Source organism: Calonectris borealis, chromosome Z, assembly GCF_964195595.1.
Source record: "Calonectris borealis chromosome Z, bCalBor7.hap1.2, whole genome shotgun sequence".
Taxonomy (NCBI): Eukaryota; Metazoa; Chordata; class Aves; order Procellariiformes; family Procellariidae; genus Calonectris; species Calonectris borealis.
Genome location: NC_134352.1, coordinates 98,294 through 125,891, shown reverse-complemented (window position 1 = coordinate 125,891; position 27,598 = coordinate 98,294). Strand labels below are relative to the sequence as shown.

At 48.1% G+C, this 27,598-nt stretch overlaps 1 protein-coding gene across 1 annotated transcript; it reads right to left on the bottom strand.

Moving 5' to 3' along the window:
• Positions 1 to 1,530: 1,530 nt before the first annotated feature.
• On the bottom strand, positions 1,531 to 27,598 carry FRMPD1 (FERM and PDZ domain containing 1). The gene is made up of 16 exons (XM_075136891.1): positions 27,513 to 27,598; positions 26,102 to 26,206; positions 25,149 to 25,306; positions 22,552 to 22,654; positions 22,103 to 22,148; positions 19,482 to 19,589; positions 14,727 to 14,822; positions 12,169 to 12,294; positions 10,894 to 11,013; positions 10,448 to 10,584; positions 9,120 to 9,246; positions 8,626 to 8,721; positions 7,203 to 7,385; positions 6,618 to 6,765; positions 5,095 to 5,910; positions 1,531 to 3,836 (listed from the first exon to the last, which is right to left on the bottom strand). The coding sequence occupies exons 2-16, from the start codon at positions 26,200 to 26,202 to the stop codon at positions 1,531 to 1,533; spliced, it is 4,671 nt and encodes a 1,556-aa protein (XP_074992992.1). The 5' UTR covers positions 26,203 to 26,206; positions 27,513 to 27,598.

Genomic DNA, 27,598 nt, shown 5'->3' with positions numbered 1-27,598 from the left:
TGCCTGCAGGCACACCATGAGAGTAGCAGCTGTAGGGGATTTGGTGTAGGGCTGCTAAAGGTTGCTGAATTCCTGTGGGTGTTTGCTTGCCTGGCTGTTAGAGTCTGCTTGGCTAGGGAGGTCTCTTAGGGGTGCTGCAGCACTCCCTTCTGTCCCAGCTCTTCCATACCGGGGTTCAGCTGCAATGACTTGCCCTTTACTCCCTCCAGAAGCATTAAAGAATGAGCAAAAAGTGGGGGTGGCCTCCCTCAGAGGTTACAGAGCCACAGGACAATCCTGTCCCCATGCTGCCCTGGTGCTTGCAGAGATGTGGTGTGCATGGGCAGAGCTGGCCACCTCTTGTGGCCCACCCATGCTCCTCTACTGCCTGGTGCAGACCACTCCATTCTGAGCAGACTCAGCTGCAGCAACTGACCTGCTGCAGCGATAGCTTGTCACGCAGCACACCTGCTGCAGGCATCCCTCAGAGAAAGCCAGCCACTCCCAAACAAGCCCCTAAACTAGACCCCAGCAATCAGGGACCTGCCTCTGCTCTCTTCATCAGAGGGCGCTGAGGTCATGCCTCCAGCACTAGAGTGCTGATTCACTAGGGATGCACAGCCAGACAACCTTTAAGGGCAAACAGCTCATACCTAGCTAGGGATATACTGCACATGATGGAAGAAGAGCTACTGACAAGGCTGGGAAAAGGGGCTTGCCCTCTCCTAGGGAGGCCAGCATAATGGGTCATCTCCACAGCTGTGAAGGTGGCATTTCAATCTCTGGGCTTCCCTGTTCCTTCTGGAAGACGAGGATCCGTAAGTAGCATGGAGCAGGGTTAATCAATCAGGGGCTTTCTCAAGTATCAGCCAACAGAAATAGAAGAGCTGGCTGACACACAGAAATTGTATCAGAAGAGCAGGATATGGTGTTGCCTCCCTCCCCTGGACAACCCTCCCTTCAGCCCTTGCAAGGAAAAGCAGTTAAATATAGCATAGCTTTGTTCCCAGAGAGGTTTCCATTACAAGTCCAGACACATCCTCAGCCACAGTAGGTGGACAAAGCAGCCTGGGTTCCTTCATGTTGGGCTACGGTGGGATTTGACATCACCTTACTTCAGTCTGCCTGGAGAGTAAGGAGCAGGAGGAAAGGCAGGCCAAGAGGCTCCTGTCTTTCTCCACAGGCGATAGAAGAAGGCTAAGACAACACCTTGAGACTGGCCACCTGCAAGGCCTTTGGGAAGTGAGGGACAAGCCCCAGGCAAGATACATAAGCCACTAAAGTACTCTACGAGTTTGCATATTACATATGGATTGTATACGCAGAATTACACAAAGCTAGGCTGGGGGGCGGTATGCCCTGCCCCATGACCACCCCCTGGACAGGGCGGCTTTTGGCGGAGCTAAGCCAACATGCATGGACACATCCTTCCGTGACCATTCTCAAGCTGTAGGACTAAACATCCTGTGGGGGAGACCGTGGTAGTGGACAGAGGGAACATGGCTGGGCTCTTCCCCACCCAGTGCACTTGTGTGCCACCAAATAGCTCCGTCATAACAATGGGGGTACCGTGAACTGCTGCAGGAGACAAAACATGGCAGCTGTAAGGGCTGTATGTTGGCGGGCAAGGAGCTTGGCACCCAGATCTGGGCAGCCTTGCCTGCGAAGCTGCTGGTGAACAGCCTGCACAAGCTGGTGGTAGGTGCCCACCACATCCACGAGCGCGGCCCCGAGCTCCTGCTGCCTCTGCTTGCACAGCTGGCAGTGTGTCACCTGGAAGCAGGCCACTGCCAGCTGAACCAGGTGGTCAAATGTCACCCTCAGCGCACACTGCAGCTCTTTGGGGGGCTGCTCTGTTTTCAGGAGCTCCTGGCAACTGGACAGCAGGTCCCGGGAGGCTAAGCCAAGGGCACCCTTGCTCTCAGCACCCTGTTCTGCACATTGATCTTGCAGGTGGGTTGCTTGGTTCCCAGAGAGCTTCCCCACAACCTCCTGAAGCTCTGTGGTGTAGGCTAGGAAGCACGGGAAATCTGCAGGGCTCATCTGTGCTTGGTCCTTCAACTGGCTGAGGGCTTGGACATGAGGGTCCCACCATGCCACATCCCTAGCAATGGAGACTGGATAACTGCCCACAGGAAGACTGCAGCTGCTGGATGGTGGGGTGGTGAGGGGCCTGAGAAACATGCTGCACATGGGGATGGTGGTTTCATGTTCCCCCTTGTCATCAGGACTGTGGAAGCAGCTGATATAGGACAGCTGACAGCTGCACTTGTCCATCCCAAGCTGAGGTGGTGAAGTCCTCTTCATTGTGGAAAAACCCAAGGACTTGCTCATGATGGGGTCAGAAGGGGTCTGCTCATTTTTCTTGTGGTTAAAGCAGAGGAAGGAGTGTTTTGAAGCCCCATTGTCTCCTGCTCTTTTCCCCAACGAGCCCAAGGGAATTGGGCCTGAGAAGATGGAAAGCCCTAGAGATGGAGTCAGAGGAGAGTCATTCATCACCTCAGTAGCCTCTTCTCTGGGAAGAGGAGTCTGAACAGGCTGTGGCTGTTTGTGAGCCACATTTCCTGCATCTTTTCTGGGCTCTCCGTCGTCCAGCTCCTGGTTACTTACCAACTCCTTCTTAAAGGGTGGTACAGCTGGGGATGTTTGCATCTCTCTTCGGACAGCATCAGCCTCCAGACATGCACTAGTCTTCTGAGAGGCCAAAAGCTCTAATGGGCTATCTACCCTCTCCTGAGATGGGCTGGGTGATGTGAGGTCTGTCCTTACCCCAAATGAGAGCCAGGAGAGGCGAGTTATAACACCTGAAGTGCTGCTGCTATCTGTTAAGAGCTGGGTTGCATCTGGAAAACCCATGTGATTTTTATTGTGCACTTTCCGTAAGGCCTCCTTGTTTATCACTTGTCTGCTTTTTGCCTGTGACAAGGCAATGTCACTGCTGTTTTCAGCACAGCTGTCATGATTAGCTTTTCTTTCTTCACAGGGAGCTGGGACAGGCTCCTCACACACTGCTTGCCTCCCAGCAGTGGGGAGCAGTTCCTGGTCCTGGGCCACCTCATGGGGAGAGGCCACGCTGGGGCCATGAGATGATGGCGGCAGTGTGTGTTCATTAGCAAGGCAGGTCATCTCTTGGCCCAGGAATGGGGGTACATCGCCAGCCTTGTGCTGGGCTGCCATTGCCTCACCCACCTCCTCCAGTGCCACTCGGGCCAGCCAGCCACTGATGGCCACACAGCTCTCCTCACTCGGCCACCCCGTATTTGTCTTCTCGGAGGAACTTTCCTGGGCAGCTCTGCTTTGTCCCCCTGGAAGGGGCACAGCTTCCTCCAGGGACAGGAAAGGTGGATGTACAGCATGTGCAGGTTGGATTGCACTCTCCTCCCTGTGCTGGTCACCCTGCAGGCGAACAGCTGAAATGGAAGAAACCACCGAGTCAGTCACTGATTTTGTTTCCATGGTGTCAGGCTCCATTTCCATCAGGTCAGAGGATGGGTTTGTGCTAGCAGTATCTCTCTGGGCCTGGGTGGCAGCAGGAAGTCCCAGCTCTCCATCCTTCAACTCTGAAGGGGGTGGAGCTGGGGGCTGAGCAAGGAGTGGTGGTGGGGGTGGCCAAGAGCAGCAGCTCTGCAGAGAACCTGGCAAAGCCAAGGGGAAAGTGACCTGCGAGGTGTAATCGGTTTTCAGGAAAGATCTCCTCTTCCTCAGGCTCTTGGCATACGTCAGCTCCTTCTCCTTTCTGTGTTTCTCCCTCGCTGTCTGCCTTGTCATTAGGTTTTCCCCCAAGCTGTAACACCTTGGTTTCTTTAGGATGCAGGAGGAGTTGTCTGCACCCTCCCAGGACATAATATTGTAGCCTGCTGGCAAGAAAAAAACATGCAAGTCAGGAAATAGCCCCAGGCAGCAGAATATCCATGCATCTATGCAGTGGGCCAAAAAGCTCTTAACACAGGTCTTGCAATTGCAGACATAAATGTTTGGCAGCAAAGCCTGGCTCCCAAAGGAAACTGTCTCTTATGTTATGATCAAGCATCTACTTGGAATCAGCTATGTCAAGCGGCCTGCAGCTACAAAGACTGAAGTCCAGGATTAGTGATGAAGGGCACTGGGTAGTCTCTTCCCTTGTTTACTGGAGTCACTTCATCTGATAGCAGGTACAGCTATAATTCTCAAGTTAAACTTGGTGATATTAGCAGCAGCTACAGAAAGCACTGCCTACAGCAGTAGATTTATTAAGATTGAATAGAAATTATCAGAAATTCCAAGCCTGGCTATTTAGATGATAAAAATTTCCAGAGATTACAATTTTGTGCCTGAACATGGTATTCTTACCGTGCATGAACGCAAAAGCCACAATTGTTCTAACTACACAAAACAAATTCTTGAGAAGTTCACTTAATGTTGAAAGAGCTGATTATTTCAGAAGGAAGAATCCTCTCCTTTCTGAGAAAAAACAACTACCAAGGAGCTGCTCAGCCACAGGACTCCTTGACCCAGTTACATAACATGCCCCTGACCCGAAAGCTATTTTTGATCTTGGGGGTGCATGGAACAATAATGTTTTACAGCTTTTAGCTCTCCTCTAGCTTGAAGGAAGATAGCAGAGTGAAGGTACTGCCTAACAGTGGGAATATTTGCCATAAAGCTCCCTGTCAGTTCAAGGACACACATCTTTCCTGTGTTCTGTTCCTGGGATTCATCACTCTCTTCATCACCAAAGATTCAGCCTACATAGAAGGATGCACAGAACTTACTCATGCAGCATGTTGGCTTCAGGATCAGGCAGAGCCATACATCAGTATTCTGGAATTCCTGCAGAAACCTGGGGACTTTCCAGAATGCCAAACTCATTTGAAAACTTTTTCTGGGATCCAACGCTTGGACGCGATGACAAATCTCCCTGCAAAGTTGCAGCTCTGACCCCTGTGTGCACATCCACTGTATTTCTGCTGAAGAGTGGCTTATAAGAATGGGTGTTCAAAGGTCCTTCAAATATCTTGGGAAAACTATGAAGAGCTGAAACATGATCCCTCCAGGAAGACTGACACGGGAAACAGGCAACACCCTAGCCCAGGGGGTGGAAGGAAGGTGACTTGCAGTGAGTGGGTGAGGGTTTACCTGCCAGGGCATCCGGAGGGCTGAGCCTGTCTGCAGCATCATAGAACTCCTCCTCAGAGCTGGTGTCACCAAAGCCTGGGGGCGGCTCCAAAATAAGATCACTCGCCTCTGCCGTCTGCTCTGCTGCACATGGTGCCTCTTCCCGGGCAGACCCATCTTTCCAAGGACTTTTTTGAGGGCTGCGACTGATGTTGCTCCTCTCCACACTGCCTGCAGGGGATATGCTGTAGCATAGGCTGTAGTAGCCCACAGTGTTTCTCTCAGACAGCTTGGTCTCCAGCACAGACGCACCAATGTCCTCCCCCCTCTGCTCAGAGGGGCTGTCTTCACACCCAGGTTCCTCTGTATGTGGTACCTGCAAGAAACAGAAGTAGTCTCTGGTTTCTGCCCTGCTGGAGCCTCCTGCAGCACGAATGGGGAAGAAGCTCTTGTCTGAGCTGCTCATCTCCTGCACTGTTGGTGTATAGAAGTGGAAGAACTCCGGCCTGGAGGAAGAACAAGCTTCCAACTCATCTTCCTCCAGCGCATCCATAGAGTCACTGGAGCCACTTGTCTTAAAGCCTCGGCTCTCAGTGTTGGCTGAATCTGAAGCCTCGGATGTGCTGTCTGTTGCATTGTCACCCCCATTACATTGGTCATTCCCTCCAGCTTGGGGCTTTGTGCTGTCCTTCTCCAGGCTGTGGAGCTTTCCCAGCTCCTCCTTGTTGCACACAGGATGGGCGCTGCTGTATGCTAGAGGAGTGTCCAAGCAATGCTCTGAGGAGGAATCCAGCTCCCAGGAGTCTTCAGAGTCACTGCAGGTTCGAGATTCGTACCCTGGGATTTAAACACATCTATCAGCCTGTCCTTTGTGGTGGCAAGGAGGAACAGCCAGACAAGGGTTATGAACTTGTCTGCACAGCAGAGACTCAAAGCCCAGAGAGCTCTGCCCTCACTTGCTCATCAGCAAACAAAATGAAGATGCAGTCTGACCTGCAGGGCCATAACCTGTCAGAGGACACTTGGTCCCTCCTGCCTGCTTTGCCTGGTTTTACTGCAGAGCAGTACCAGAGGGAGCTGCAGAACAGCAGCCAGCTAACTTGTTGCCTAAAGCCTCAGTCTGCAGCCCCTATGAGGCTGGAGTTACCCTGATGAGGGACAGGACAGCATGGCAAACAGATCCTCTCTCTCCTAGCTGAGGTATGCCAGCAGAGGGAAAGTTGTTCAGGAGCTTGGTAAAAGAGCACAAACGCTCAAGGACAGGTTTGCCATTTCGATGACAGGCTCTCAGCCTTCACTTCTTGGGAAGAGCTGACAATTACTGCTGCTCTTCCCATACCCGACATGTCTGGGGTTGATGGAAACCTGGCATTGCCTGCAATCAAGGCTGACAGTCTTAATAATTTGCAGATGCCACTGCACACCCCTGGGCCACTGTTCTAGCATGATGCTATTCCCAGGAGGGAATAACACCTCTAATGCTGGAGGATCCACCCACTTTCTCCCCATCCTTTGGCAAAAAAACGGCTGGTCTTTTTTTAAACCTTCTTCAGCTGAGACACGGTGCAGTTGCTGGTTTCTCTCTCCCCAGGTAAATATAGAGACATTTGCATCCACGAACAGTCTGTAATAGCCAATGATGAGGCAGACAAGATCTTTTGCACTGTTTGATTCCAGCAGCAGAGTCAGCAGCTTTTTTTGGGGGGGGGTTGGGGGGGTGGGGAAGGGTAGAAAACAGAAAAAATGTTAGAATAGACAAATATTGCTTGTACCACAGTCTGCAGGAACATGCTGCACACTGAAAAGACACTCCCTCTGTCCGATACCACCATCATTGCAGAGCACTCTGGTTTTGCATGAGGCACAGAGGAAGAAGAGAAATTGTTTTTCTCGCATTTTGTTTCTTTGGTATGTCTCACTGATGGAGGACAGCTGGAAGAATCACTTTTCTTCAGTCATTTGGTATTCTTCCTATGAGCTTTCCCTTCTGAGTCTGTTCTAAGCCTTTTGTACTGATGACACCATCAACTAAATGTCAGATTTTGAAAAGAATAGATGGTGTGAATGACCCCCCCTTGTTCTCTGACCCTGACACAGCCACACGCTGGCCATCATGAAGCACTACTTACCTTCAGATCCTGCAGGTAGATTTTCACCATGCTCACTTTTTCAGACTCCTCTGTAAGCTCCATCCTGCTGATGTTTGCAAACTCTGCCAGACTTGTTATGATGTTGAGCTTATTATTGATAATCTGGCTCACCCCATACTTGGCACCCACCAGCAAGGCAACGTATGATTCTCTGTCCTGTAGCTGTAGGGGGAGAGGTTAAATCTGTAGCCAAAATCTGAGCAGGAACCCATTCACCTGTGTTGGGCAGGGACTCCTCAGCCACCCAATCTTGTGTGGTATCTTTTAACACTGGACTCTACAACTGGGTTGTAACCAGCTGCAAAGGGAGCCCCTTGTTACTTACAGGCTGTCAGGTCACCTGCTCCTGGCCGTTCTCTTCTCTGGCTCGGGGACCGCCAGTTTCCCTGTGCCCCCAAGGCAGGTGGCCCCAGAGATGCACCAGCCATCTAGCAGATCCAAAGAGGTGGTCAGTAGCAGGTTGCTATCAGAAGTGTCACCTGGCAGGCTGGACCTAGCCAGATGGACCTAGCGAGATCTACTGGAGCTGGCTAGAAGCTTCAGGAAGGCATTTTTGGTTTTGGAAGAAGTATCAACATTTTCTGCTAGGATCAGACACTTTAAAAAAGGAACTAACAGCCATATAATTTGGCAGAAATATTTCTATTTGCATACAAGTGTAAACCTAGGCATTACTGCAACCCATCAGTAAGGTCCTCCTCTGCTACAGACCTACCTATGCTGCTCAGCTCTCTGTACGAAACAGCTTGTGGTCCACAGTTTAGTAGAGATCCAAGAGGGGACAGGCAAAAAAAACCCCTAGAAACCGCTTGTGAAAAGAGCAGTGTTCTTTTTTACAGCAAGTTTTAAGTGTGGCCAATATCAAGAGTTTTTGAAACATCCCCAGATCTCTTAAGTACTTTGCAACATACAAAATCTAGATAGAGCTTGAATGAAGGGCAAGAATCACAACTTTCAATTAGAAAAAATATGCATAATTATTGTATAGGGTAGTATGTTATTCACTTCAACGGAACTATGCTGAGTTACCCTAGCAGAGTCCCTTACCAATATTTATCATGATGTCACAGGACAGGGAAAAGTGGTATGGCTGAAACAGCATCACCAGAGCTAATGTTACATTTTCTATGAGCATCAAAGCAAATACAGGGAAGAAGACTCAGTAAGAGGTTGCTAGTCTCACATCAACAATCAATTTAGAAAAATATTTAAACATTTCTGCTTTAGACAGGGTTTGTTTTGGTTAAGACATGATCTTACCCACTGGTAAAGAAAAAGGGTTAAAACTGCTTCTTGTGCCCTATCTTTGCAGTTATTGTCCAAGAACACTGCCATAAGAGATGCAGAAAGCAAGGCAATAAGACAGTATGCCAAAACTGTCATAAATAAGCGGCACTCGTACCATCAGGGTGGCATTAAAGATCTTCCCATTGTACATCTTCAGGTCTCCCAGTATTTGCAGGTAGCTCAGGCGCACTTGAACTGCTGCGAGCATATGCTTCGTTTTGCAAGAGAAGAAATACCGTTTAGAAACACGACAGACGAATAAGGTTTGACAGGTAGCCTGTAGACTAGAAGACGTTCTTTTCATATAGGACTTAGTATTTGACCAACACATCTAGCTTGGTCTGGATAGGCAATAGATCTGTATAGGCCCATCCCACATTGCCACATTTGCCATCTGGCAATCCCACAAGCAAACTGCAATAGACACACCATGCAGGGAAATTAGGATGTGTGTGCAGCAGAGGAAGTTACAAAAGGAAAAGATAGGAGAAAAGCCCCAAGTGGTCCCATAGAGAGGAGACCCATGAAGGAAAGACATTGCCTCTTTGACCCTGAGAGATGCTGCCATCATCCTGGATGTGCCTTGAACTGGGGGGGGATGCACACTACCTTCTGCCGAGGGTCCAGTAGCACCTGGTTCCGCTTCATGTGGTAGCTGATGGCTTTCTTGATATCCTTCCCTCTCATGTTTCGAAGCAAAGTTGGTGAGATGAAGTTTTCGATTCCCCAGTCCCTCCTGCCAGAAAGATGGGAAGGAAGCAAAGGGGGTCCCAGCTGCGCTTTCCCCCAGCAACACAGGAATGTGCAGAACGGCAGTTGGCCAGAGGCAGAGAAGGGCAAAGGCACCATGCCCGTCCAGGATGCACCGAGCCTTAGGGTGCTGTAACATGTCCGGACAGCTCATGCAACATGATTGCCTCACTCGAATTCACTTCTATGTAGCATCTGCTATTACGTCAGGAGATGGGGTTGGAGGAACATGTGCTTTCATCCAGAATGTCTGGTTTTTTACGTGATTATACAGGAGACAATCTACAAGCTTAGTCAGCATAATGGTCCCAATCTGTCCTTACCACCCAGAGGATGAAGATTCTGTCTTTACATTCACTTTACTTTGGTTACAAGATTATTATATCTTAACATCTCCAGTTCCCTAGACCCAAAAATGTGGGCCATCTGTTCTGCTGAAGAGTTTATTCAGCCCAAGCATTAAATATCCAGGAACTAAGAATGCTGCAGTTGTCTGTAGTCGCTTCTCTCCACTAACTGCACATAGCTGTATGCAAGGAAGCTAGTGCTTGCATGGGCTGGCTTAATGGTGCAGTTACCACACAAATGTCTGTTATTTAATGATTAGCTCATCACAAGTTCTTAAAGCAGGGTTGTTCTTTAGGGCAAGTGTGGTCTAACAGCACTGACATGCAGCAGAGCACTGCTGCTGATCTTTTTTCCAGATCCCATTTCTTCACAAGATCTATCACTTATACTGAAATTAGATATTTCTGATATAGTTCTGGTGGATGAAGAGATGTAAAGTACTGGCTGTGCAAAGTTGATGATTATCCCCTCTCTCAACTGTAGCATGCAAATTTTAGTACACTGGCAGGAGCAGGCTGGGTAACCATAACTATGTGAGAGATTTGCAATTTTATGTCCCTGTTCTAGCTACAGATCAGAACCTCCTTCTGCTTAGGGACACGCCCAGATGTTATACTGTCCATATTATTCAAGCAGCTCAGCAGATTAAAGACAGGGAGGCTCGTGAAGCCATCTTGCCCTAAAATGACTGGCACTACTATGAGACTGAAGTCTCTTTGGGTCAGAGACAGTCTTCTATCCAGAGCTAAACACTGGGCAAACATAGCGATGATGCCACTTTTAGTTGGCTCCTTTTGCCAGGCTTAGTCACAACATAACACAGAAATTTGGGAACTTACTCAATGTATTTCAAGGATACTTTCTGTGGCTGAGTGCAAGCATAGATCCTCTCCTGTATGTGCAGAGCAGCCAGACGTAATGCCACACTGCATTTCATTTCCACAGCAAATCTTTCCTGAAGCACATCGCTGCAGCTCTGGAACAAACGGAGCTGAGTTAGCATGATGATGATGAGCTCAAGAAGTAGTCAGGATAAGACCTCTGATATGACTACCATGCGTCAAATAAAGGGAACCACCCAGCTCATTTCAATCTCATTCTGTTAAAAAGCCAAGCATATAAGTTGATTCAAGAATTTAAGGCAAGTTGAATCCAAACACTCTGTTCTTAAGTGCTCTGCATTTCACATTCATAGAACTGAACTGGCCTGAAATATGCTTTGGTTTAAGGCAGAAAAGAGAATTGGTGAGAAGAGATCCTGAAGCATGGAATGCTTTGTCTTCACCTGCAGGTAGAGATACTCAAAGGCAACTGGGTCTTCCTGCAGGAGGTCTAAGGGATCCTTTGGTACAAAGCAAACTCTGAAGAGGCACCGGTAGTCGTGAGATTCTCTTTTTTGGACCACCTGCAACAGACAAACAGCATCATGCCACAACTATTGCTGCAGTCCCTCCCTTCATAAATGCATAGTAAGCCTCTGGCTTGTATGAACTCACAGAAATAATTTAAAGCTACTGTCAAGTGGGATGGCTGCAGATTAGCCATTGTCCTTAGCAAATACAAGGAGACATTGCTAGTGTTTGTAATTTTATCTTCAATTCTTTTTCTGGTTTTTGCTTCTTTCTGTGGTAGCTTGGAAGTCCTTTGACAGCAAAACTTCATTAAATATCCATTGACCTCATACACTTGCAGGACAGAGGCTTCAAGGCCATATGATACTGACAGACGAAGGGGCAAGCTTCACTGCTTTTAAGTTCAGTCATAAGATACAGCAGCCCTAAACTGACACTTGGATCATCATCATAATGTCAATACAATGTTAAGCCCCCTGGGTTATACATTAGCATATTTTATTCTAGGCAAATCCCATACAGGCTCACCAGCTGAAACAAAGCAGAAATTCTGAGGCACATGTGCTCAGTGCTTGGACAGTGTTAGCTAGCGAACTTCTCTGCATCACAGCGGATCACCAACCAACAAAGTCAACAGCATGGAGATGAGACTCCCAAGTAGGCACATTCTCACAAATTAGATTAGCCCAGAATTACTAGCAGGGCAACAATTACTAACAGAGCTAACCTCATGTTTGCAGGACACAAACTTTTGATTTACAATTTAATCAAAGTGGCACCTGGCTGAGTTAACTCTCTTACTATCTAGGGAACTGTAAATAGCTGGGTACGCAGCTATTTTAAGACTGTCTCAAATAGTTCTCCGTAGATGGGCCTGTGTGACAGGTGGCATGAAGCGCACTCATCCCTGATTGCTCTACATGGTCCAAGCAATACCAGCCCATGGGTATTGCTCTGTGGGCTCTCTAAACTGAGTGAGACGCTTCGAAAAGCACCATTTCTCCAAGGGTTCTGGTTAATGCAGTGGTAATACATGCAACAGACAAAGAGAAGAGGACAGCACCGCACCTCTGGAGATGGCACCAAGCTCACCCCCTCTTGTGACACATGCAGAGCTGAGCTCTCTTTGCACCTTGCTGGCCACAATTTATTAGTGCTGGTGCCTCCCTCCAGCATGGCTGTGGGGACATGTGAGGGGCTCTCCTCACCTGCTTGATGAGCTCATCCTCATGCAACAGGTGGATCTTTGCCACGTTGTACTGTTCCTCCAGAGCGAGGGCAAAGTGTGCAATGCTGTGGATGGAAAGCTTCTCTTTCAAAGTGAGAACAATGTCCTGGGAAGGGAAGGCACATAGACAGTCAAACAGAATTAAGACACAGCTGCTGAGCACTGCTAGCACATTGCATGAATGTGGATGATTCCAGCCTGCTGCTGGGAGTTGTGTGGGACAGCATTGAAATGGCAGTGGCCAGACACAAAATTCTCTGCAGCCAAGAAAATGCTTGGTGCTACAACACAGAGCGAAATTTTTAGTGCTGTTTCACAGGAAACCAGTGCCTATACGATGTACTGCCTTTCCCTCTTCCCTGACAGCTTCTGAACACATTGACCTAGACAAACCACAGAGGTCTCAAGGCTAGAGAAAGCTTGTTGAGTTCATCAGAAGTGGAGGTACGGGAGATGGCAACCTCTCTGGGACACCAAGCACAAACTTGGCAGTTAGCTGCTGTGCTATCCCAGCTGGATGTCTGAGCAACAAAAGAATATGCCAGCCAGGCAGTTGGCAGGACGGTGATCAGAGCCACCCATGTCCACTGATGTGAGCCAGTTGGTAAGGAAGGGAATCAAGGGAACTGCAGGGGAAGCACAGATAAAGGGAAGGCAACACTTTTCAGTAGATCAGGAGGTCAAGGCAGAGAAACTGCAGCTTGCTGTGGTAAGAGTGCAGTAAGATGCAAACTTCAAGGTGTAATAGGCATCAAATCCACTTCTGAGAGTTGCATGTCCTGGGCTGCTTCATGCTGAAAGTTTTGGCCTTACCGTTTTTAGTTTGGTGGTGTTGAGCATCTTTTGTCACCCTTGATCTAAATGTTTGCTGTTAACCATTCTAGTTTTTGAGAACTCTACGACACTTTTTGAAGAAACTACAAAGAACTGGTGAAAAACACTTCTCCCCACCAATAAACAAGAATTTGAGAGCATAATTGTAAAAATCTTACCAAATTTGACTGAAACTGGTGTTTCAGTTGTATGGAGAATTCTGTTGGAATACTGTCATGGAAATAACTACATTTATTTTTGGTATTGGTACATAAGGCTTGACGGAGTACAAATTGAAAGAAAACTCGTTTGACTCACTTAAGCCTCTTGAGGTAAACATAAATGTTTGACTCATCTCAGTTTTAAGCAAGGATCTCTCAAACAGCAGAGGAACTTTTGAAAACACCTAACTTAGGAAGCATTTCACCCATTTGAGTTTCTGTGAGGATGCTGGTGAGGGTTGCACTCAACTCCAATAGGGAAAAATTTGTTACAGGTCAGAGGTGAGCAACTCAAGTCAAACACGAAGAGCTATCCACTTTTAGAAATTAATCCCTTGCAGATGGGCATTCAAATCTCTCTTTACAACTCATCTCCCCTTTCCTTACTACCTCCTTGCTTTATTTCATTATTTTCTTTTTCTCTGCCCTGCAAGTCACAAGACTTGCAGAGACTTACTTGCATGAGAGACCACAACAGTTTTGTGAAGTTTGGATGAACTAGACAATAAACTCCTTCTTTCTGAGGAAAATTTTCGGTGCATTATGAATAAAATCTCCTTGCTTTTCCCCTTAATATCCTTTCAGCCTAATAACTCCAGAATGTCTGTCCATCATGCATCTTTTCCACAGTAACTGCACGGCTGCAGGACATCATATATCCTTTAAAGAAACTATGGCCTCCAATCACTGTGCACAGGCAAATCTTATTAACTCCAACATAAACACTGAGCAACTCTACAGATCAGGCTAGAAAAACTTAAAGTTTATAAGCCTATGTCTAAACACAGCAGTTATGGAAAGTGCTAGATTAATGGCTCTGGAGAGCAACACTGTATTTTGAAAAGAATGATGGTAACTTCTCTATAATGCCTCGAAGCACAAGTGATCCTAGGGAGGTGGTACTGCTTTTCCATCTCAAGGGGTTAATCAGCTTTCATGTGTCCACAGGTGAACGTTTTTACCAGTGCAAAAATGAGGCTGGAACACGAACAGGCACTTTATGTAACAACTGGCACAATTGCACTTGCTGAGTTCTCATGATATCCAAACCTGGACCTCCTTGTCCAGGTCCCAAGCCAGGAGTCTTGTTCTCCCTCTCAGGGATGCACATTGTCACTGATACATTAAACAACCTCCTCTGCATTCAACCATGTGGTTTCCAAGGAAAGCAACGTTTGTGTGGACAGCTGCTGATTTGCCAGTCCCCCAGCAACGTGTCCTCTTGCCCAACTTAAATCACACTTCACAAAGCTGTAGTGGTCTCGTAGCCAAGTTCCTGCAAGTTCTGTGAAAATCCGTTGCTGAGAAGGAAAAAGAGTGCACCAAAGCAACACCTCCTCTGCAGGAAGGGCATGGAAAATCCAGCATGCTCAGCATCAGCCAGCAATCCTGTTCCTACTAGCTGGCCAATACAACCAAGTGGTTGCAAGTTCCACTGCATGCACCTTTGCTACTGGATTGAATTCAAGTGGTGGGAACAAAGACAGTCAACCAAGCGTGTTACCTTCACAGTAGTGCTCGTCTCAAACCTGAAAGCCTTTGTCTGTCCGTTTTCCAAGTATACCTTGAGAACGTTGGGCATACAAAGAAGAGAATTCCCCTGCAGAACAAAAGCAACAGCACTAATCCTTGGACGTTAAGCCTCCGGGTACCAGGCTGCTCTGCCTGACACAGCACATCCTGGTATAAATGAAAATCTTTTTCTGCTTTTGCAATCTTCTTCTGTGGCACCAAGCTTTATTCACTGATTATGCTTCTGGCACAGAACAAGTGAAAGAGAGCGTAACAAATGCCTTTACCATAGAACTCCAGCCAGTGCAATAGCTGCACATGGCCCAGATACGCCCACTGTTCAGTTCCCACATGGCATAGAAAGATCTGGCAGATATTGAAAGCTGAGAGCCATCCTCCCTGCTTATTACCAGAAAAGCAGCAATGTCTGCCGAAAAAGACATCTTCCCATTACTGGGCACCAGGCAGCACTAACCTGCACATTGACACTTTCCCATTGGCAGCAGCCATGACTTCAACTCAAGAGCTACCCAAACCCTCCATGCTACCATGAATAGATCTTGCACACCACAAGAAGGCAGTAGGATTCAGCTAAACATGCCGTGGTACTTTTATTGAGCATTCCTCTAAGATTTGTGACTCGGGGGCTTCTCAAACAGATGATGTCACCACAGTTTCTTGAGATAGGTCTCAAACGCATTAACAAGGCAATGACTCCCATAGCAAAAGCACCTCCACTGGGTGCTCTGAGAAGGGTCTGGGAACTTGGCCTCTGTCCTTCTGGGGCTGTCTAGAGCTGTACTTTCAGTCTTCCACCTTATTGCTTTAGTAGAGCTCATTTGCACCTTCCTTCTTGTTTTCAGCCTTATTCTTCTTGTTCAGTGCTGTGAAGGTTTACTCCTCCACCCTTGGACTTCCCATTTAGCATATCTTTCCTATGTTCTTGGACCAGCATGCTTCTCCAATCTTAAAGAGTTTATCTACTGTTGTGGTTTAACCTGGCAGGCAGCCAAATACCATGCAGCTGCTCGCTCACTCCCCCACCCCCGGTGGGGCAGGGAGAGAATCGGAAGGGTGAGAGTGAGAAAAACTCGTGGGCTGAGATAAATATAATTTAATAGAACAGAAAAGAGAAAATGATAATAGTAATAATGATAGAATATACAAAATGAGTGAGGCACAATGCAATTGCTCACCACCTGCGCTGACCGATAACCAAGTAGCGATCGCTACTTCCTGGATCACGCCTACCATTCATATACTGAGCATGACGTCACGTGGTATGGAATACCCCGTTGGCCAGCTGGGCTGGCTGTCCTGATTATGTTCCCTCCCATCTTGTGTACCTAGCTCAGTCAGTAGGGCGTGGGAGCTGTCCTTGGACTAGAAGGGTACTTAGCAACAACTGAAAACATCAGTGTGTTATTAACATTCTTTTCATACTAAATCCAAAACACAGCACTAGGAAGAAATTTAACCCTATCCCAGCCGAAACCAGGACATCCACTTGTCATGACAGTCTCAAGGTTGAGAATGGCATTTCTAAGATGATCTCTCCTATGTTTCATGCGCTGTGCAACACCTTATAAATCTCACAACCTTGGTCCCTCTTGATAGAGAGCCCATATACCCTGGAAGTACTACGAGAACAAACATAAACCACTTCTGATTCTTGTTCTTTGTTCCTCCCCTCCCTGTTTTGTGGGGTTCAAGCTGCCTACAGTCATCACTGAGAGAAAAAAGTGAACATTGCCACTATTCCCGAGCCCAAGCTCTAACTCCTTCGTGCTAAGTAGCACAAACACATCATATCTTTGACAGGCTTTGGGTCCTTCATCAATTTCAGAAAAGTGATGCTGGTTTATACCAACTGCACATCTTCTCTGGTAGCTCCTGCAACCACAGGTTATCATATGAATGGGGCCTTGTACAGCCAGCACACAGCAGAACTTGAAATCTATATAGAAATTCATATACAAATGAAGTACCACCACTCTCCTGGTCAGATCCAATTAGCTGGCCAGAACACCCAGATGGGATTTCTCTCCTTTTGTGCAGGCTCTAATAGACGACTATGAATTAATTGTGAAAGCTTCTGCTATGGCTTAAGCAGCTGTACCCGTCCTGTTTTGTCTGGTGCAAGGTTGATTTACTCCATGTTAGAGCTACGCCCACAGCTTCTAATAATACACTGACTGATGCTGATCTGAGGATCCTGAGGGGCCTGTCTCTTGCATATCATTCAGTTATATGGAAATATATAATAAGTTCGCAACAGAAAATGGAGGCTGGATAGCATTGAGGCTTATTAAGAATTTATGTTCCCAAACTGGAGTTTCAGGTTTCAACTGCAGAAGGCAGCCTCTGCATTCCTTCCAGTTGCCACAAAGATCATTTAGCAATGCTCCATTAAGATGACAAGAGTAGTATATTTATTGAAACAGGAGGCTTTGCAGTTTTTCAGGGCCGTAATACCCATTTTGGCTGTCTTAATACATCAGTCCGCTGAAAGGAGAGCAGTTCCAAAACACTCAAGCAGAATAGCTGCTGTCTATGGTGCTTTTCCAGAAAGAAGTCATAAATATGCAAAAAATGTATATGCTCTTCCTTTGTGCTAATACATTACTGTTCAAAACAGGGTCCATATCCAACTGGTGAAAAGGGAAGCTAACACCAGTGGGACCCCAACATCTGAATGAATTTCTCTTACCTTTATGTTCTCATTAAATGAATGGCAAACTATATATTGATTGTGTCCCTCCTCTGCAATTGCAAAGGTGTGATTAACTTAGCTAAGCAGAATATTGATAGAAGCTTTGTAGGAAGCGCAGGGTACAGTGTCCCATCCAGAATTGCCTTCTTCAGACTTCTCAAGACCTACGTTGCAATCAGTAATTGAGTGGCCCAGATCTGAGACCTCCATGTGTTGCAACACCAGTGCCCAACCTCTGGCTGAAAGAGCTCCAAGGAAGCTCCCAAGCAGATAGTAGTGTGAACCTCCAGCTATAAGAAAAAGCAGAGACTGCTGGCATTTTCAGGTCTGGCTGTATCCCACGACCAGCCTTGCCCAAGGCCTCTCAGTCATCTCTGCCTGGGACCACTTCCAGAGCACATCCTCCCCTTCCCTGTTCCCTGCTTTGTGAGCTCTGTGGCCTGTATGTCACGTCTCCCAACCACAGGAGGGTTCCAGTACCTGGCTTCTATGTCAGGAAGGGTGGCCCAGCTGCCATAATGCTCAGGTAGAATCCCAGACAGACCTGTCATTAAGATCTGAGGGATGTGAACACAGCCCTTGGTAGAGCAGAGACGAGCCTTGCAGCAGCTCCAGCATATCTGGCAACAATTTGGCAGGAAGAAAAGGAGCCCAGAGCCTAGAGAAACTTAGTGGCAAACGTGTCAGGAGTCACACCTGACCCCCTCCTGCTCTGGAGAGCAGGCCAGAGAAGGAGAAGGAGTCCTGACATGCCTGGAGCCAGCCACAGGTGCCAAAGCATTCACACTTGTGCCTGTCTAATAGGCTGGTGATATCCATGACATCTCTGGCTGCATCTCTGCCCTGGTGCAGGAGGAAAAGACAAAACGCCTGTCACAGGGAAGGCTCTGTCTGGGCTGGGTCAGGAGAGCTCCCTACCACTAGAGGTGGGAAACAAGAGACAGCCTAGAAGAGAAGAAAAGGGCCTAATGGCTGGTTCATCATCACTGCAAAGTGCAAAGAAGCAAGATTTGGTCAGACCTGAACAACTGAACAGCACTAATGAGTAGGGGACAGGAATGGGGGATTTTGACCACTTAAATTTTTCATTCCAAAGGGAAAAAGGAAAACTCAAAAGAGTTAAAGACTCCCAACTGACCCCAGTCCATCCCAACCACATTGAGCTTAGCAAGCTACACAGAAAGAAGAAGGAAACATTTAAGAGCTGTTCTCACTTCAGGGAAGCTACAAGCATTCTCACTGCTTGTCCTTTTCTACTACAGGCAGACCCATATCTACCCAGCTCATTTATTATCAGTGCTAGAAAGCCTGTGATAAATTTGCAGCATTCCTCCGGTGAGCTGTGATCTTGTTTCACGTAAGAACAGATTGGCTCAGCTTACATTATGGAGGCAGCTGTGAATGCTCTGTGGAAAACCTCTGCAAGGATATGAAACACAAGAAGCTGTCACCCTTGTCATCAGCGAAAGAACATATGTCAAATTTAACACCAAAGCAAAGTCACCAGTACCAAACTCTCTGAACACAATGCTACCTGAACACTACTGAAGGCGAGGAAGAGATACCCCAGCTACTTTGGCAGCAAATAAACCTGGCAGGCACAGCAGGATTCACCTCTCATCTTTAGGGTTAGGATTTGTCATGCCCAAACTTCAGTCTAGGTTTACTAGGGAGAGATTAGCACCTCAAGAGATGACTACTACATCCCACAGTTGTATAATCCTGGTTTAAAGTTTACCTGATGGTAAAAGAACAAAAGTGGTACATGCAGGTACTTTTCATTAGTCTAAGTAAGCAAATCAAAGATAAAATCTCTGGAGATGCCAGCTCTTCCCCCGATCACCAGTGAGCCTAGGAAACAAGTTGGGACCAGATGCCTGGATGCATAGCCAGGGCAGACTGGCACAGTGAGGCTGCAGCCACTCTGTAGGTCCTGGCCATGTTAACCCAGCCCAGCATCTGTCTGCAGGAGTGACCCATTTCTTCCCAGCATGCAGTGCCCACGGTGCCCGGCTGCAGACATGCCCCACTGACCTGTGTGTGTCCATTCACCAGCACTTCCTCTGCGAACCGTACTTTCACAGGGTTTGTTTTTAGCCTTGCCCTCTTCTCTGCAGTAAGAAACGATGACTTAGGCCCGCCCTGAAAAAATAACAGCACTTGGTTGGCAGCTCAGTCTGTTGCAGTTACGTATGAGAGGCAGAGGCCCACAGTACACGTAGGGGTGCGATCACAGCCCATGCTGAAGCTGCTTACACCACGCTGCCTCGCGCTTACAGGAACAGGTGTCGTTAGGAGTCTCTCAGCCTCCAGGCTTCCTAAAGGCCTTTTTGACCTATCTGGGCAGTTGCTGCCTTCTGAACCCAAACCCAGCTGTTCAACAAGGGGACACACATGCTGTACACACTCCTAATTTCACTGCATGTTAACCAGTTATTGTGCTTAGGCATCTCCCCAACTCCTGCAGTGAAACCAGGATCCTGCAGAATGACTGTTAATCTACCAACAGCTGGCTTGCAGTGGGGCTACACAGTACCATAAACCAACACATGCAGGCTGCCTTGGAGTGACAGACAAAACCTCCTGTCAGTATATCACAAGAACACAGCCGTGTATACAGCACTTCCCAGCTCAGCTGGGGTTTCTAGAGCATACTCTTATATTGCAAATGTTTAAGAAAACTGCCCAAGGCTAAAAAGCCAACTTGACTTCATTGCACTGTTGTCACATAGCCATGCTTTCACCATGACAGGGGACTACCAAGCTCACAAGACACCATACGAGCCTAGGAACTACTGAGTTCTTGTGCCCAAATGTCCTGCTCTTGTAAAGCATGATACTCCCTAAGAAGAACAGAGGCAGCATCCCTCAGTATCCTCCCAGATCATTTTGAGGTAGAGCAATTCCTGCCCTCTTGCCAGAGGCGCAGGTGCCTCCCAACCTGCCACAGCCCCATCTTGCCCCAAGGCCATTTGGCAAGGATGGAGGAAGGGAGGCAGGCAGGAGTCTCTGTGCCTGGCCAGCAAGCCCTTCCAGAGTCTGCCAGGCTGCAGAGAGCATCGTGCCCTGCAGCTGCCCAGAGGAGGGCCAAGGCCTCCCACATCCCTTCTATGTGGCCAGAGCAGCCCCAGCAGAGGGTCTGGTATCCATTGATGGGAGGCGTTACCTCTCAGCTCTAAGCACAGCTGCCTTCAGAGTGGGGCAAGAGCCAACCCCAAACCCAAGATCAGCCTTGGCTGTATTTGGAGGTGTCCTTAAAGTGACCTGCAAGGGAAAAAACAAAAATGGGTTCGTGCCCCATTTGCTTCTCAACAATGGATGAAGGCCTGTGAAGGGTATTCCAAATCCTGTGAAGGGTCTTCCAAATCCTTTTTTCTTTGAAAAGCCATTGCATTTTCCCCCCTTTGGCAGGCATTCAGGTCTTCCATAACTAACTCTCATTTTTTCCTTGATCTCCAGAGCCAGATCAAGCACTGGCAAGACTGACAGACGATGTATTAGGCAAGGGAGATCAGATTAACAAAAGAGGCAAGCCACTGTTCAGTGGGTTTGCTTAAAGTTTTTTCTGGTTACTTTGGCTTTGTGCACATCCATTGAATGCCAATACCTGGAAAACTTTGGGCAGGAAAAATACATTTAAGAGATTTTTCTCTTTAATGTATCTTTACTGAATGACCAAGAAACCTCATGACCTTAAGTCTGAGAGCTCCAGTAACTCTTCTGAAGGAATCATCATTCTTGCTTCTAAGAATAAATCAAAATTAAAAAACCTCCAAACAAACAAAAAACACTCCCAAAATGCTTTCCGGGGTGGGGCAGGGGGGAAATCCCCCTCAGGCCACTTTCATACATCACAAGAAGCCAAAAAGCACACAAACCCAATTTTGTCCTTGCTTTGCAGCTCAGCTTTTACACACATTGAAATTCATGTGGATAAACACATCACGTTGGCAGTACGTGCCTTCTGGGGAATTTCATGCTACAGGAATGGGCAATCAGCACCAAAGTTTCATACTAAAACATTGCTTCTATTCCCAAAGTATGATCCACACCTAGGTCCCAGCCCTTAACCAGACGGAGCCTGGAGAAAAAAGGATAAATTTTTCCAGCACTCAGAAAGGAAAACCTCAAGAGCTTCCAAGGAGCACCTAGGCTGGATTCTGGGCCTGAAGTCTCAGCACCTGCCTTTCGTGTCCGCTGGGGCCCAGACAGCCCCAGCACGTGGGGAGCACTCTAGGCTGCTTTTGGTGGGCTGGCCACAGCTTGCTGAGGAGACCTGCCTGCATCCCAGTTGTTGTGGCCTCCCAGCCCCTGTGGAGCCTGCTGGGCCCCCACAGCTCCTGATGGAGCCTCCAGCTCCAGGGAGCATGGGCTCAAATCGCTCAGCAAGGCTCTCGTGTGACAGGCTCTGCAAGCCGCCCTGGCCCTGCACCCAGGGGAGCTGTGAGGAGTTACCACTGATTCTCCCCAAAACCTCCTCAAAGGGTGAGCGTGAAAGCAGAGGACCCTCGCAGCTCCCTCTCAGCTTCGGTTGGGCCTTTGCATCCTGCATGCCAGCCCAGCCGCTCCACCTTCCCTGCAGGCCACACTGCTGGCCATGGCCATCTGGGCAGTGCTGCTGGGAGTGCTGAGAGTGCTGAAGAAAGGCCATTTACCGACGTGCAGCGCAGGACGGTTAGGAGGAGCTCGTCACCGGCCTCCCTGTAACAGAGACACGCAGTCAGCCAGGGTCAGCAGCTGCCTGCGCCTTCCTCCCCAGTGTCGCGGCAGATGGCGCCAGCGAAGCCTTTGGCCCCTCCGCCCCCCCTGCGAGGGAAGGCTCTCAGCCAGGCAGGGCGCAGCCCACCAAGCGCCGCCATGGTACAGGAAAGTGGTGGAAGCCCTTTCTCCTGGGCTGCTGTGCCTTTCAGCCACAGGGCAGATTCGTCCCTGTGGGGCAGGACCCCACCGAGCGCAGCACCCTGGCAGGCGGTGAGGTCCTCCTCCGCAGGGGGGCCGGCCCCAAGCAGCCGTGCACCTTTGCAACCCTTGGTGAGACCCGGTCCCCGCATCCCTCCTGTCAGCCCTCTGCGACCTCATCCCCGCAGGCCATGCGGGACCACACCTGATGATGTCAGCTGCTCGTTCAACAGAGACGTTGTCCACTGCGGTAGAGTTTATCAGGAGGAGCTGATCGCCTGGCTGCAGCTTCCCTTCGGCGGTGCTCCCTGCAGGCGACCGGCACACTGTTAGTCGGGACAGCACCAAACTGGCAGACCTCCTCCCACCGGGGACACTCACTCCAAGCTCCTCTTCCCACCCAACACCCACTTGCCTCAGCTACTGCCTCTGGATGGCAAAATAAAAAGGGACCAAAGGACGTTGGGCCCTGATGCCAGCTGGTATACCACTGCCTGTGTCCACGCTGCCTTGCCTGGGCTGTCCTCTGGCCCCACAAAAAATCACTCTTGCACATGTCTTTTCCCTTGTCGCAGGCCACCACACAGTCCTCACACACCGCCTGCCTGGGGTGCAGCAGGAGGGTTCACAGGCTCTCGGGAAACCACAGGAGGACTGGGGTGTAGCAGCACTGCCTTGCCCTTCACCTGCCTGCGAGCCCTGGGCAGCTGCCACAGCACAGTGCTCCCTCTCTGCAGGGTCTGCACCCTGGCCTGACCCTGCTGGTTACATCCCAGCGGCTGACCACATACAGCGCACAGGCCAGGGCTCAGCGCTCCCAGCATGCCGCCATCCAGCCCAAGGTGCTGCAGCAGTCCCCAGGAGATGTGGGCTGGATTCCCAGCATAGTGACTCCCCTCTGCAACTTGGGAGAACAAGGAGGAGGTCTCCTTAATGTCGTGGTTTAACCTGGCAGGCAGCCAAATACCACGCAGCCGCTCACTCACTCCCCCCGCCCCCACAGTGGGATGGGGAGAGAATCGGAAGGGTAAGAGTGAGAAAAACTCATAGGTTGAGATAAAGACAGTTTAATAGAACAGAAAAGGGAAAAGAATAATAATAAATAATGATAGAATATACAAAATGAGTGATGCACAATGCAATTGCTCACCACCCGCGCTGACCGATAACCAAGTAGCGATCAGTACTTCCTGGATCACGCCTACAATTCATATACTGAGCATGACGTCACATGGTATAGAATACCCCATTAGCCAGCTGGGCTGGCTGTCCTGATTATGTTCCCTCCCATCTTGTGTACCTAGCTCAGTCAGTAGGCATGGGAGCTGTCCTTGGACTAGGAGGGCACTTAGCAACAACTGAAAACATCAGTGTGTTATCAACATTCTTTTCATACTAAATCCAAAACACAGCACTAGGAAGAAATTTAACCCTATCCCAGCCGAAACCGGGACACTTAACCACGCTGCCTGCTGGGAGGACCCACAACAAGAGAAAAAGATGTTTTCTGAGCTTTGCTTTCCAGGAGAGTGGCAGCCGCAGGATCCAAGGGGCTAAGCAGCAGGTGGACTTCTGGTATGAGAAGGAGGAGCATGCATGCAGCCCCCAGCTCCACCACGGCCAGCCTGCTGGCTGAGGCATACTATTGAATTTCTCTGCCAGATAGATTTGCCACAAACCCACCTAGCACCCGCCCCCTGTCCCTCAGGGAGACCCTGGCGTCAGGTAGCGTACATGAAAGGCAAAATACAAAGACAATCATTTGGAATTAAAAATTTTAGCCGTGGGCTCCCACAGCAAAAGACAGGACTTAAAAGGACAGGTCTCTTTGTGCCTCAGTTTTAATAAAATGTTGATTCTTTCTGATTAGGAAAAAAAAAAGCATAACAGAAAACCTTCCCCACTTCGTAGACGCCAAGACTCTCAGCTAATTTAGCCACGTTTCACATGGGAAGAGGCATAAAGAGAAAATTTCACTCAAAAGCACTGTCAAAGGACAGAGACCATACTGTAGTGCCTTTATGCTAAACATTCTGCAAGTACGAGCACTCGGACAGTCCATTCCCCCAGGCAGATGGGGGATGTGACAGCCCACAGAGGGAGAGCCAGGCCAGCTCTCCAGCCACCCTCCCCACAACACCTACCTGCCTGGCTCGGGCATAGTCTTTCTCTGGCTGTCACACTCACACTGACAGATAAAAAGCAGGCATTTTTGTGTACTCATTAAAAAAATAAAAGGTAAATAGAAAACAGATTCACAGTTTCTGATTCAAAATGCCCAAGCCACCTTAAAAGCAGAGTTATACCCCTCCCTTTTATAACTGGAAGAGTTGATCTGCTTGACTTAAGCTGGGCTGCCTGTAACTAGCAGTGATCCTCTCCACACTACAGGGCTGTAAGCCCAGAGACCATTTTCAACAACAGAGTACCGGGGCCACTGCAGAATAAGAACTCTAAATTAAATTCTTCCTTTGCATTTCAGATAAAACACCAGAAAAAACTTTGCTTTGAAGCAGCTCTTTGCATCCCTGAAGGTCAGCTGTGTTCGAGTGCAGGCAAAGGATTAGCAATGAAGCTGCCATTGGCTTAGATTTCTTCCATGCCATCAGAATCAGGTAGATGTTCAAGCACTCTGCATGCCACAGGCACACAGGCTTTTGCCCTCAATATTCAAGGATTATATGCCAACCAGAGGTACCTGAAAAACTCATAAATACCTGGCAGGAGTTTATCACTAAGGCCATCTGGGACAGTTCAGGCTTCTCACACCTGTGATTGTAGGGAGAAGGAAACAGTGCTTACCTGCAGTGACAGATGCAATCGTAAGAGGAAGGTTTGGGCAAATCTCAAAGCCGTAGTGATGGAGGACCAAATCTTTGTATACTGTGACAGTAAGTTTGACACGGCTTGCAGACTGGCCACTGCCATCACTGGTGCTGTCTGTCACAGACACTCTGCCCCTGTGAGATAAGAAGTGATTAATTACGATATAGTCAGAAGATACTTTATGAAAGGGGCATAGATCCACACACATACACACACATTTTCAGTGGGCTGCACCAGTACACAGAGAGGCCAGCACTTCTCTGGGTACCCACAGGTGGCTCTGTAGTGCAGGCCCAGTGATCCCCCAGGCTCCATAGAAAGCTAAAGACATCAGACAAGTGGCACCAGCTGGTAGTAACCACAACTCTTTCAGCCACCTCAGCCCAGTGGTCACATGGAGGGAGAACTCCAGGTGTGCTCCACAGCAAGCCCTGACCTCCATAGATCACAGCAACACCTTTACCCAGCAAGGCAGCGAGAGAATTTACAGCTCTCTGCTTCTGCCACGTTCCAGTCCAGCTTCATTTTGATTCACAGACCTTAGGAAAGTAAAGCAGCTGTGGGCCAGGATCCCTTGTAAATGCAACTCAGTCTTGCCCTAAAAACATGGGCTAATGGCAAGACACAAAGAGAAGTACCACCCCATCTTCAAGAAAAGCACATTTTGCATTGAGCAGTATTATGTTTCTGCAGATGTGGCTCACAAAACCAGAATGGGTGAAAGCAGGAACATCTGTCCCTGGAAACCAAGCGCAATGCTTAAAAACACTGTTTTTTCTAGGGACTACTGTATGCATATTTCCCAAGAACAACTGAAACAATGAGTAAGATCTGCAACCTGCGACTGCCCCTGTTTGTCGGGAACAAGCTTGTGCTGCCTCTGATCAAAGGTAATCAATAGACATTCCTTTCACAAAAAACATGTTTACCTGGATGCACCATCCCGAGAGCGATGAAGCCATTTTGCTACCATTTGCTCTATTCTACATGCTTTGCGTTTGTGGATTAAGTTAGTCTCCAAATCTTCCATTTACCTGAAAGGGACAGAAATCACAGGAAATAGAATGATAAAAGAATGAGGAAATCTTCTAGACACTGTTCAGAGTTACCAACACCAATTCACAACTCTTTTGTAATAAGGTGATCCATTGGCACCTTGGGAAGACCACGTGCTTTAACAGAAGATGTTAACATCTGTAACACTTACTATGTTAACATCCAGTCTCCCCTGCCTGGTGCTTTTGGTTAGCCCATGTTGGCAGTCATAGTGCATTAGCTTCTCATGGCAGAGAATGACCCAGTAACCTCTGTAGTCCTTTTTCATGGTTTCTGGATCCAGTGATCTGTTTTCTCAACAAGAGAAAGCTGTCATACCTAGTCATAGGAAAGCTCTTCTCTATTTTAGTCTGGGATCTCTGACTGATAAGTTTGGTAACATCCACCTATACATTGATCCAAACTAGACATGCTTCTTCCATTGACCATCATTTCAGGGACAAGTACACAGTCTCAGTGGGCCAAACACTTCAGAGCATGACAGTGAGTTTTACAGCCAACTCCTGGCTGCCTTGGGGAGGCAGAGAGCTGGTGTATTCCCTCCCTGTAACAGATTTCCTCTCAGATTAATACAGCCACAGAAATTCTACAGAGAGCAGTAATGAAGCAAGAAACTGAGTGGCCAGTGCAAGCTGCTGCACACTGCTGTTTGCACTAGCAGAAGCAGTCTCTAAACCAAGGTAATAAGCTCAAATTTGTCTCTGATACAACTGGTCCAGTGTACTGGCGTCTACTAGTCCTGGAGCTCTGCAAATATATGTGGTTCCAGAAATCAGGGAAGTGAGTGGCTCATCCTGGATCTTCCATTTAAAAGCTCTAGTTCAACAATATGAAAATGGTAACTCACCCAACCTGCTCCTCGTGCATGTACTCTTTGCTGTTGATAGGATGTTTTTAGTCCTACTGAACTGAAGAACTGTGGCATTAGAAGGGTTTAGTTCAGATCTGGTTAATTCATTGCAACTTTAATTGCACCTAAAAATGTCCCTTCTTTTGAAGATGCAAAGGCTAGGTCAGCTTCTAGACCCCAAAATGAACCTGCCAGTCCACAATTCCTCTATCAAAGCAGATAATTTGCCACTTATGCCTTCCAAGGTACAGAAAGGCTGTAGCCACACACCATTTCTGTTACTCATTCAAACATTGGGAAGAACTGTAAGCTGCAAGTGAACCAAACACAAAATGAAACAGAAAATATGTCTGCATCTATACGAAGTCATAAAGAATATCAACTCTTTGTATTTCAATTGTATTTCAGCAAGGAAACAGAATTATTATAGCCACCTTTCACACTGTGTCTTCTGATCAGCTTGCAAGGTTTCTATGTCCGGAGTGTCTTCTGCTCAGAGAGTAAGTTCTGCGCATCAGGG